This window comes from Channa argus, chromosome 3 (assembly GCF_033026475.1).
Source record: "Channa argus isolate prfri chromosome 3, Channa argus male v1.0, whole genome shotgun sequence".
NCBI classification, from domain to species: Eukaryota; Metazoa; Chordata; class Actinopteri; order Anabantiformes; family Channidae; genus Channa; species Channa argus.
This window is the reverse complement of record NC_090199.1, coordinates 13,447,327-13,459,355: the sequence shown is the minus strand read 5'-3', so window position 1 is coordinate 13,459,355 and position 12,029 is coordinate 13,447,327. Positions and strand designations below refer to the sequence as shown.

Genomic DNA, 12,029 nt, shown 5'->3' with positions numbered 1-12,029 from the left:
TTCACTGTATGTAAGTATTTAACATTTAGGTTTTTTTATGTGTTTTATCTTTTATTAGGATTTTTTTTTGCCTCACTCAAACACTGTTGTGTGTGTGCGTAAAGTCATATGTGTGCATATGTTTCACTACATGGGCAAACATTTGCAGTAGTGGCCGCTATTTTTGGTGCTTGTTAGTTTTTAGGGTGAACCCAAGTGCAACAAGGCAGAAGGGGTTATGGTGAACAAATTAGTTTTATTGATAATTACAGGAAAAACCAGAAACATAAATTCTCTCCTACAAGGAGGACAAACTGACACTATTTTGGAAGGTGAATACATACATACATACAAACATAGAAACATAAACCAGGGTTATAGGGACTAAGTATGTCAATAGGGAAATTGAACTTAAAACCAACAAGGATGAGGCAAATTAACCCAGGAGAAATTGAGGGGGCTAACAAGAACTAAAACGATACCCAAGAAACAAAACACATTAACTAGACAACCTCAGACAAGAAACACATAACACGAACACACAGAAAACAATTAAAACGAAGAATGCCAATCAAATCAAACCTCAGACCAAAGATACGGGTAACAGAGCCAGGAGTCCGAAAACCACGAGACAGATGAGATGAGAGACGTTGCATAGAAAACCAGGGTGAAGAGAAGACAATGATCTGACAGTGAACCAAGGGGAGAGCTCAGTTTAAAAAGGCAGGGGAACATGTGAAAACAATTGTGAGTCGTGATGACTGGCGAAGCTGGAGAAATGAACTCGGGACATGAAGTTTTGAAACGGGATACAAAATAACAGCCAAGGACAGTGAATGAATGTGAGGGCCAGATCATGACAGCGCCATGGTATTGTCATTTTTGTTCCTGATTTGGTTTCTCTCGGTGAGTGTTAGGCAGCTGCATAGCAGCTCCCCCAGTGGTCTGTGTGTGTGTGTGATTGTGAATGCACATGGCTGTATGAGAAGCAGTGTAAAGTGCTTTGAGTAACAATAGGTAAAAAAGCGCATTATAAGTTTAGACCATTTACCACACAATAGACGATAGAAAATTTCTTTGTGCTAAAAGGGAGTCAATTTTAACAGCTGCCTGTGTGGTGGTGCTATTTCAACGGGGGTTATATAGGAGGGCAGAAAGCCTCACAATAGCAGCTGCAGCAGCTCAGTAAACTGGAACAATATGGGGTTTGTGGTGATGGGGCAACACTGTTAAGGAAAAAAAGTACACAGGGTACTTGGATCTAATACATTTTTATTTCTCATTTCTCAGAAGGTGGTTTAAAAATAAAAAATAGAAATAAAATACCGACCTTCCCATATTAATCTTCTCAGTCACATGCATAGGTTTACATTTAGCCTTTTAAAGTCACACAGTCATTAACTATCATGGCTGCTACAATTATATTAAAACTAACTTAATCTGCTAAATATTTCTTCGATTAATTGGATCACTTCAAAATAACAATGAACTCATTCTCACAAGCATAACCTAAAACCATATCTGAAAGTGGACTTTTTTACATTTAATTTATGTGCCAGTTATTTTAACAATCAATTGGCAGCGTGAGAGTTGGCAGTGCAGCGCATTGAGCAACTTATTGGTCAAGAGACTGAGTCATGATAAAAAATACAGTATTTACTGAAGAAGCAGGGACTCAAGTATTACAGGTTTAGCACTCATCCCTTTCCTAAGCTCTGTTGATCCAGGGGTGGTGATGTGTACGCACACTGAGTGAATATTACACCGACATGTTATCATCACACTCCCACTGGTGTCTCTGAGATCAGCCTCCATCAAAACTTATAATTACACCAAAAACAAAATGCCTGTCTCTATAATATACTGTACAGTATTTTCCAAATCACAACATATCACTACATTCCTGAGGTTTTAGATGAACTGTAGCATGATAATGGTTTTAAAAAGGCATTACAGCATGCTGCCTAAAATGGTTTAAAAGTTGTAAACCGGAAAGGGGTAAACAGAGATACTGTGCCAAATCAAAGCTGAAATGTGAAAAAATGCAAACAAAGACACATATAGCACATATTTTTGTAAAAGCCATCAACACATGGTAAACACAAAGACACAGCGTTCATCTCATTGTAACTGTCTGTTTTTAGGGAAAGGAATTCAAATTCAAGTAATTCCTATACTCAGATCACTCATCAGCTCATCTGTTGTCTCCCCGTGGACTTGTGGTCTGAGGGCCTGGGGCTGGAGTTGGATTTTGGGTTGTGGCTGGTGCTGGAGGAGGAGGTGTGGCAGGAGCAGGTGGGGGCTGTGGCAGCAGAACTGGAAACAATGGCCACACAGGGAAGGAAGGCTGCGGAGGAATCAGCTGGGGCCAAAATACCGGGTAACGATAGAATCTCTGCAGGAAGCCAAAATGAAATGTCAAATATTTTACCAAATCCTCAGACAACACTTGCTTTGTTAAACTCTCACTGTGGTTCATATATGATTAATTTCATTCTTACCTCATAACTGTCAGACTCACTGCTATAGTGACGAGAATTCATTCTTACCTCACCACTGCCTGAATGTCTTCTATAATAATGATGGCAGTTCTGCAGAACACATTAAATATTATTTCATATTCATATTTACTATTTGCACTAAATGAGTATCATTAAAAAGTTATATTATCGCAAGAAGCATGTATTGAGCTATTGAGTTTTTGTACTTACACCAACAGGGGAATGGATCAAGTACAAAATCATCAGCAGAAAAAACTTCATCTTGCACTTCAAATTGCAACTAAAAGCACTTGATGGTTCAAACTTATGAGTGTGAAGAGCTTATTAATAAAATAAAAATCAAGCTGGAGTTCTCTCTCGTGAATCTGGTCCTTCCAGGAAATGTCATTAGCTTTTAAACAGCCTCACTATGTCCACATGTCTCTGGCACTTTAAAGGTGTGTTTCTTCACCTCACATGTGGTCCGTCTCATTGCAGCCCCCAGAGGCAAAACCAAAACACTAGTGAACACAATGTCATTACTTGACCTTGTTTTTGTAATATTAAGATCCACATCCTGTTTGTAATCCTGATGGATTTAAACTATTAATGTCAAATGCTGAGCTAAATAAACCAATAGAGCCATATGGAACTGCTGATACACCAACGCAACCACATACTTCATTTCAAGTGCAACACTGTTTCGAATATTGCCTGTCAAAGTCTAAGAAGATTGATATGTTGTGTCTCCATACTTGTCATACAGTAATCTGTTGCATATTTCAACACGCAAAACAAAGCTTGCACAATGTTTTGGAAATACTGTAGTCACATTGTTTACTAATGGTAGATCTCATTTATTTCTTCCACAGCAGTCATTACATATATGATCTGTGGTGTCTTCCAGAGAGTTCTTTTCTATCTAAAGATTGAAAAAGTGTCTTGTTATTGATGGAGAGAATTGTAAAATACAACATTGCTATTAAAATGTGGTAGAAAACTTGGACCCATAAAAGAAGAACATTTTGTAACAATGTCAGATTATTTTGATGTGATTTGCTGCAATGTAAAAATGCAATGCTTCATTGAGTCAGTCATTCTAATCTCCTAGAAGCTATACATTTATTAGGGCTCGGGAAGAAAATCAAAGAATAGAAAATAAATTACTATTATATATTATACCACTCCCATAATTTATAACATAATATTTCATCAGGTTTAGGCACAGGGGTTTGGAAAAGATAGTTATTAAAGTACTTACTTATTGTTAGAGGACCTTTGTCATCATGGCTACAATAAAAAATGGAGTTACTCTAATGTTGAAGAATGCCCATAGAGTAAAACACAACATTAAAAAAGAATTAAAAAAACATTTGTTTCTGGTGTCAAAGTGCTCTGCTATGATGTCCCATTCCACCTTCCAACTTTGACTTTGTCAGTCTCTATACTGCACTGCTCAACCCTCTACTTTACTCCAATCATAATTAACTGCTATAGCCACCAGAGGTCGCCTAACAATAAAATGCACCCTTGTGCTGAAAAACTGTGTTTGAGAGGGCCTCAAAACCCCCTTAATAACCAATAACATTTCTCATAACAAAGTAAATGTAGCATTAAAATTAAGTTTATTGAATTAACTTTATGGCAGTGGCCTCACATTGATCATACACAAAACAAGGGTTAGAGCCAAGGAATGTATTTTATGGTGTACCCGACTTTACTTTAACCAAAGTAATTTTTGTGGCTTTTTCTTCCCTACACTACAAGATATGTGTACAGTGAGACACAGGAGGCTTCAATGCTCCTGTCCACAATACGTTTTTGGCGATACACTCACTGACTTGAGGTCATAGAGGGTAGTGGATTCATACTGGAGTGCATTATAAGAAAGGCATATCATAATAACCACACAGTTCATGATAACTGCAATTTATTTATTATTCTTTTGGATTGCTATGTGAAACACTTTTAAATGATAAAGATTCAATCAATTTGTCATACAGAACATGTTCAAAACAAATCAATGTCAGTTAAGGCTACAGTTGGTATTTGGTGTCAACATAAATTTCTGATTTTATATTGTAGTAGCAATGTTAGTTGGTGGTTTCAGCAGCAGTAGTATGACTAGTAGCTGCATTTTTTTAAATTGCACGTGTAGTAGCTGCACTAGTATCTGCAGTAGTATTAGTAGCAGCTGTGGAAGTAGCATTTGCATCTGTAGTAGTAGCTCCTGTATTAGTTGTCACAGAAGAAGTTGCATTAGCTGCATTGATAGAATTAGTAGCAGTGTTATTAGTAGCAGTAGTACTTGCAGTGCCAGATCCAGTAGTAGTAGTATTTGCAGCTCTAGCAGTTGTACTATTTGCAGTTGCTTTAGTTGATGGAATAGTTGGGGCTCTAGTAGTTGTGGCAGCTGTACTATTTGCAGTTTTAATATTAGCTGCTCTACTAGTAGTTGTAGCAACAGTAGTATTTGCAGCTGTAGAAGGGGCCACAAAAGAAGTTGCATTAGCTACATTGATAGAATTAGTAGCAGTGTTATTAGTAGCAGTAGTACTTGCAGTGGTAGATCCAGTAGTAGTAGTATTTGCAACTCTAGCAGTTGTACTATTTACAGTTGCTTTAGTTGGTGGAATAGTTGGGGCTCTAGTAGTTGTGGCAGCTGTACTATTTGTAGATGTAGTATTAGCTGCTGTAGAAGTTGTTGTAGAAGCAGTAGTATTTGCAGCTGTAGTAGTTGCCACAGAGGAAGATCCATTAGCTGCATTGGTGGAATTAGTAGCAGTGTTATTAGTAGCAGTAGTACTTGCAGTGGCAGATCCAGTAGTAGTAGTATTTGCAGCTCTAGCAGTTGTACTATTTGCAGTTGCTTTAGTTGATGGAATAGTTGGGGCTCTAGTAGTTGTGGCAGCTGTACTATTTGCAGTTGTAATATTAGATGCTCTAATAGTAGTTGTAGCAACAGTAGTATTTGCAGCTGTAGAAGGGGCCACAAAAGAAGTTGCATTAGCTACATTGACAGAATTAGTAGCAGTGTTATTAGTAGCAGTAGTACTTGCAGTGCCAGATCCAGTAGTAGTAGTATTTGCAGCTCTAGCAGTTGTACTATTTGCAGTTGCTTTAGTTGATGGAATAGTTGGGGCTCTAGTAGTTGTGGCAGCTGTACTATTTGCAGTTTTAATATTAGCTGCTCTACTAGTAGTTGTAGCAACAGTAGTATTTGCAGCTGTAGAAGGGGCCACAAAAGAAGTTGCATTAGCTACATTGATAGAATTAGTAGCAGTGTTATTAGTAGCAGTAGTACTTGCAGTGGTAGATCCAGTAGTAGTAGTATTTGCAACTCTAGCAGTTGTACTATTTGCAGTTGCTTTAGTTGATGGAATAGTTGGGGCTCTAGTAGTTGTGGCAGCTGTACTATTTGCAGTTGTAATATTAGCTGCTCTACTAGTAGTTGTAGCAACAGTAGTATTTGCAGCTGTAGAAGGGGCCACAAAAGAAGTTGCTTTAGCTACATTGATAGAATTAATAGCAGTGTTATTAGTAGCAGTAGTACTTGCAGTGGCAGATCCAGTAGTAGTAGAATTTGCAGCTCTAGCAGTTGTACTATTTGCAGTTGCTTTAGTTGGTGGAATAGTTGGGGGTCTAGTAGTTGTGGCAGCTGTACTATTTGTAGATGTAGTATTAGCTGCTGTAGAAGTTGTTGTAGAAGCAGTAGTATTTGCAGCTGTAGTAGTTGCCACAGAGGAAGATCCATTAGCTGCATTGGTGGAATTAGTAGCAGTACTACTTGCAGTAATAGCTGCAGTAGTATAAGTATTTGCAGCTTTAGTAGTTCTAGCAATGCTACCATTTGAAGCTGTAGTAGTAGGTGGGATAGTTGCTGTTCTAGTAGTTGTGGCAGCTGTACTATTAGCAGATGTAGTATTAGCCACTGTAGTAGTTGTAGCAGTAGTATTGTTTGCAGCTGTAGTATTAGCTGCAGAAGTAGTTGTTGCAGTTCTAGAAGTTATAGCTGCTGTACTATTTGCAATTGTAGTATAAGCTGCTGTAGCAGTGGGAGTGTTTGCAGCTGTAATAGTGGCTCCAGAAGTAATGGTTGCAGCTCTAGTAGCTGTAGTAGCTGTACTATTTACAGCTGTAGTAGTAGCTTTTGTAGAAGTAGTTGCAGCTTTAGGAGTAGCTGCGATAGTAACATTTGCAGGTCTAGTAGTTGTAGCAGGTGGTGTAGTAACTGGCTGTTGTGAATGGAGCATGTTTTGAAGAAGCAGGTGTGACGTGAGGTCAGGATCGACATTAACAGGAGGATTGGGGCGCCGCTGCAGGAAATTCAGAAACATTTATAATGAAACATACAGGGGATGATTTTGTGGAGATATTAATAGAAAGTCAGGTGTGTTTAATGTTGCAGTCTGAGAAACAGAGGAAGGCACTTACCCTGCGTCCAAGGCGTTTGGATGTCTTGTCGTCAATCTGTGGGGAAAAAAAACAGGTTATATGTGTGTTGTTTAGTTATTACCATACATGCACATTTTGTCAGACTTACAGGATTTGCCAGAGCGAAGCACAGGAGGCATCCAAGCACAAACACTACCTTCAGCATGGTGTCACTCTTTACGACTGTAGAAAAAGAACATTATAAGCTTGCTAATGTGTTTTAAGATGTCCACCAAATCACCCCTCCACCGACCACATCTAGAAAATACAGAAAGCAAAAAAGTAAAGTCATATTTACAGTCAAGTCTTCACAACTTGAGTGGACAATCTCACTTGACAGCTTAAGGAGGTTGAAGTAATGTTCTGAACGATGAGCTTTTCTTTTATACAGTTACAGGAGCGAGTTTAATCTCATTAGCAAACATGATTATTGGGAAATTCTAGTTATTAAGAAACCTTCCACCTCTACATTTCAAAGCAATGAAACATGTAAGGTAATAATCACAGACACACCTGGACATTACAACATTTTAATTACTAATATAAATACTGTATTATAAGCAATTGAAAGAAGTTTTAATATGTTCTGGAAAACCAGTTACCTTTGGGCTGAATTGAAAAATCTATTCACATACTGGCATTGTCCCAGGACACCTTCTTGGCCCAGAACCAAAAACCTCTGTGAACCACAGATAAAACACACCCATCAAACCACCTCTCCCTTCTTTGCTATCCCACTTGTATTTCTGTGATTTTTAAAATTGTTTTTTTATACATATAACTACATAATGAACACTAACAGAGTAGGACTTGGCTGAAAACTAAACAGAAACACAAACGTTTCCATGCAGCAGGACGGTACAAAAAAGTTTTAGATGACTCCCTTTCATCACTAAAAAGCGAGTTGACGAAGGAGTTAAGCTTGTAGTTAAGCTTCTGTGATGATGTGCCGACAATATTAAGACCGGAATTCCCCGTTTCCAGAAAGCTCATTAATCACATTCTCACAAAGTGGGTTCATTTGAAGCATGAAGAGCTGAGGTAATGTTGTGTTTAAATGAACCTTATGAGTGTATCATTATATCATTTTATTAGTAAATGCAAAAATAGAGAAAATGACAACAACTAAAATAAAAGAAATAGGGGATGGTTCTAAATTAAAATGAAATGTTGAGTGATATGTGGAGTAAAGAGCTGAGAGTAAATTCACCATAACAAACTGGACACAGACCAACAGTCAACATTTGTATATGTAAATACAAAATAATCCCTCTTGCCGACAAGAATTAGAAAACACTCCAAAGTTCAGTTCAGTTTACAGGGTTTGACACTTTATTTTATATAACCTACGGATCAAATGACTGACCATAAAATTGATTTACTCTGCTCTGTACACATAACTAGTGGAAGAGGGAAACATTCTCGATTGCTCTCCTTCCTCCCTATTACTGTTTTTTCTTTTAATTTAGTTTGTTAGCTTTTTGATTCAGTCTAAGGATGGCTGGTACTCTGTGCTGCATAAACCACAAAGCTCAATAAGGTGAATCTGTGTATGAATAACTTGATTTAGTCAGGTAAACATGGGGCCCAGCTCAACACCGTTAAAGTTTTGGATTTGGGCTGTTTAAGGCTTTTAAACTGGCAGTTCCACACTATGTAGTTTAGCTTCTCTCTGTTGGTTGAGACAAAGAACTGACTGGAGCAAAAGACAAGTGACAAGATACAAAACTGTGGGAGCTTCAGGGAAAAATAATGTCCTATACCATCTATTGAGAAATAACAGTCCTTATAACAACACAGATGTTTTACCCTCTCATACAGGAGTGTCAGTGCATGACTGGCACACTGAGTATTCACCACACCCTGTTCACAAACACACACAGAGGGTAAAAGTGGTGGCCTGAATCTGTGTAATGAAAACATATTCAATGCCGACAGTTTATTAAACTACTCTACTGTGGTTTATTTAGCAGAGAACAGAAGTGTTAATTTAATGATGTCTCACCCTCTAAGTTTGGATTGCGTTTGTGGAGCTACGTGGCACCATGGATAAGAAGAAGGGGGGAATTACTTACATGGAGGATCTTTTTATGATGGCTTTGTTTTTACTGTTAGACCGGCTCTGTTTTACTGAGCCTGGGAGTGAAAGCAGGAAGCAGGAAGATTCTCGCGCCTAGTGTTCTGGTAAACTGTTCATCAGTGAACGTAGTGCCGAAGCTGATGAAAGTAGGGTGTGAGTGAATGTGAGTCGAAAGGTTGAAGAGTGTATTAGTGAATGGCTCAGCAGCGGCCTCTGTGTGACTGCTGAGACAAACCTTTTAACAAACAGGTTCACTTGAGATTTACTCCTGGTTTTTCCCCGTTTTTTAAAATCCAGTTCCATTTGATGTAAGGATGGATTGTTAGTAAGGATGTTAGTAAGGATTCTGTTAGTAAGTATGGGATTGTGCTTCAAAGGCCATAAAGCTCCCTGGGCTAAATCTGTAGCTTTGGACTACATAAAACATCAAATGGACATGACACGATTGATGTTAAAGTAAGTCACTAACCTTTCGAAGTACTCAGCAGACCTAATACATGCATTATTATTAATGACTGATTTGCTTTTAACTGGATTCATAGCATTTTAATTTAAGGTTTGCCGCAGTTTGAGTTTGCTCTTTGCCTTCTACTGTATGTACAATCTGGGAATTATTATAATTAATACATTTTTGGTCCTTTCGGCTTATGCAATGCCCTTCCTGGCACAACCATCCATGTGGTCCGTGGACGACTGATTTTCTGGTAACACAGACAATTTTTTAAGGTTTTCATTCCTACATACAAATGTATCTAGTCAGCATGTTTGATTTCTGTCATTTATTTAGCAGATATTACAGAATAAAATGACTTTGATTCACATGTCAGAAATGCGGATTAACATATCAGTAAAGATCATCCAGGTGTGGTTATGTGGACGTTGAGTCGTGTCGAGTGAAACAAGTTTAATCTTGATGCGGCTCAACTTCCAGATATTTGATTTAGATGAAAAATAGAAATCCATATCAGTTTGGTTTTTATTCATTCACTGATGTCTTATTCATACATTTCAGGGTTTAACAGTGGTAGTAGTTGTGGTTGTTGTAGGTGTAGTAGTTGGAGCAGCTGTAGCAGGTGGCTGCAGGAGCAGGGTAAGCAAATACTGGTACAACAGTGGATTCATCTGCTGATTACGATAGTAGGGATAGTAGTTCTGCAAGAAAATGACAAACACAGATGCAGCTGGTGATTATGTGGCGATACAAACAGACGTAAGTAAGTCATGTCATGAGAGAATGTTTTTCTCCTCCGTGAATGACAGGAAAGCAGAGTTCATTGTATGGACAATCATTAATAAAGTTCAGCCAACTGCAATCGGAAATGAACTTCGTGGTGTTTCTACTTTTTGTCAGCATGGAAGTTTATGCTGTACTTACATGTACCAATTCATATGTATTTATACATATGTAGTATGTACCAAATCAGAAAGTACCACTGAGCATAACATCTCAGCACTGAGCTGACGACTAGACTTATTTTCCTCTTAGGTGATTTGTCGTCTACCAGAGAAGAATTTGAAATCTTACATTTACATTCAGCACTCTACTGTTACTTTCTGTCATTGTCTTTTTATCTATTTTTACATTTACAAATAAAATTATATCTACAAAAAACAATGCATCTTAGCATTAGCAAAACTAGGATGGCTGTAGCTATTGGATGGGTAAAAAAAAGAAAACTGGATTTCAATCATCGACGGCAGGCTACAGTACAATAAGCAACAAAGAACTAATAAAGCATTTGTGAAGCATGAAATGTTTTACATTTCCACTAGTGACTCACCATTTGACAGGGACCAATAAGTGAAGAATAATATTATTACTTAAAATAGTAATATATTCAATTTTTGAGTAATAACCCCAGCACCAAATGTCACATATACAGCCGGTGATTGTCTAGTTAATAAGAGACAGTCAGGTGTGTTGAAGTCTAGTGGTTCTTAATCCCGGACCCCTCCCTTGATTGAAAGAAGACACCTGATCCAACTAATCAGCAGTAGATATAGCAGGAATAGATGGGAAAGAAACAGGACAGGGTTCCTTGAGGACCTGGATTGAGAGCTGCTAGAAGGCAGAGAAAGGCCCTTGCCATGTAGCCAAAGCTTCTAGGTAAACGTGCAAGGCGTTTGGGAACCTTTTCATCCATCTGTGGGAAATAAAATAAAACAGGTTGTACTGTAAGTTTGCTGTTTGGATATTACAGTACATGAGCACCGACAATGTCTAGGTCACACTTACAGGATTTGCCCGAGTGAGGCACAGGAGGCATCCGAGCACAAAAACCACCTTCAGCATGGCTTCCCTGTTTACACCTGTAGAAAAACAACAATAACGTGAGATGTTTAAAGAAATTTGTTCAAAGCAACAGAATTATCTCCCCACCAAGCTCACCAAGAAAAAGCAGAAACCTTAAAAGATATTAAAATTACAATCAAGTCTTCCCAACTTGAGCAGACAGTCAAGCAGAGGTCGAGGAATGTTGTTCTGTAGGATGAACTTTTCTTATATACAGATATAGGAGAGGATTATTCTCAATAATAAACAGGATTAGTGGGAAATTGCACTTACAGTATTGGGAAACCTTCTACCTTTCAAAGTGAGAAAACCTTCCGGTAAGGTAATAGTCACAGACACACCTGGGCACTTTGACAGGCACATTAATTGTACTGCTATAATAAATAATTTATTATAGTCAGCCACAGCTGAGCTTTTGCCTGCTCCGGTAAATTTTAGTAAGTGCATTATGGTATCACAATGAGAAACGACAGCAGACCCACTTTGAACGAAAGGTAAAACTGCATGTTCACCTAAAACAACAAAAAAGCAACTTTGTAGCATATTTTACTTTAATTCAAAATAAAAAGTTTAGCAGTGGTTTATGTTTATTTAAAACACATCTTTCGAAAGTAGACGTTAAATAACCTTTCGCAATAAAAGACAATAACAACAGACCAAAAATGCTGAGTTTAAATTCACAAAATTCTTTTTTTACATAAATTATAACAGGTGGGTTTCAGGCTAAGCTGAACTAAACCATTTATTGCCTGTATTCATTATA

General features: G+C 38.0%; 1 protein-coding gene and 1 long non-coding RNA gene across 5 annotated transcripts; both read right to left on the bottom strand.

Annotated features, from left to right (window-relative positions):
* Positions 1–224: 224 nt before the first annotated feature.
* On the bottom strand, positions 225–3,908 carry LOC137124601 (uncharacterized). 4 transcript variants are annotated; one of them, XR_010913988.1, is made up of 3 exons: positions 3,721–3,908; positions 2,481–2,570; positions 225–2,374 (listed from the first exon to the last, which is right to left on the bottom strand). It is a non-coding gene; the product is annotated as an uncharacterized lncRNA (long non-coding RNA). The 4 variants fall into 4 exon arrangements; XR_010913989.1 differs by having other exon boundaries at positions 2,529–2,570; XR_010913987.1 differs by lacking the exon at positions 3,721–3,908 and adding an exon at positions 2,691–3,710.
* A 482-nt stretch (positions 3,909–4,390) lies between these two features.
* On the bottom strand, positions 4,391–7,276 carry LOC137124575 (uncharacterized). The gene is made up of 4 exons (XM_067499662.1): positions 7,192–7,276; positions 7,003–7,076; positions 6,894–6,929; positions 4,391–6,775 (listed from the first exon to the last, which is right to left on the bottom strand). The coding sequence occupies exons 2-4, from the start codon at positions 7,057–7,059 to the stop codon at positions 4,601–4,603; spliced, it is 2,268 nt and encodes a 755-aa protein (XP_067355763.1). The 5' UTR covers positions 7,060–7,076; positions 7,192–7,276; the 3' UTR covers positions 4,391–4,600.
* Positions 7,277–12,029: the final 4,753 nt, after the last annotated feature.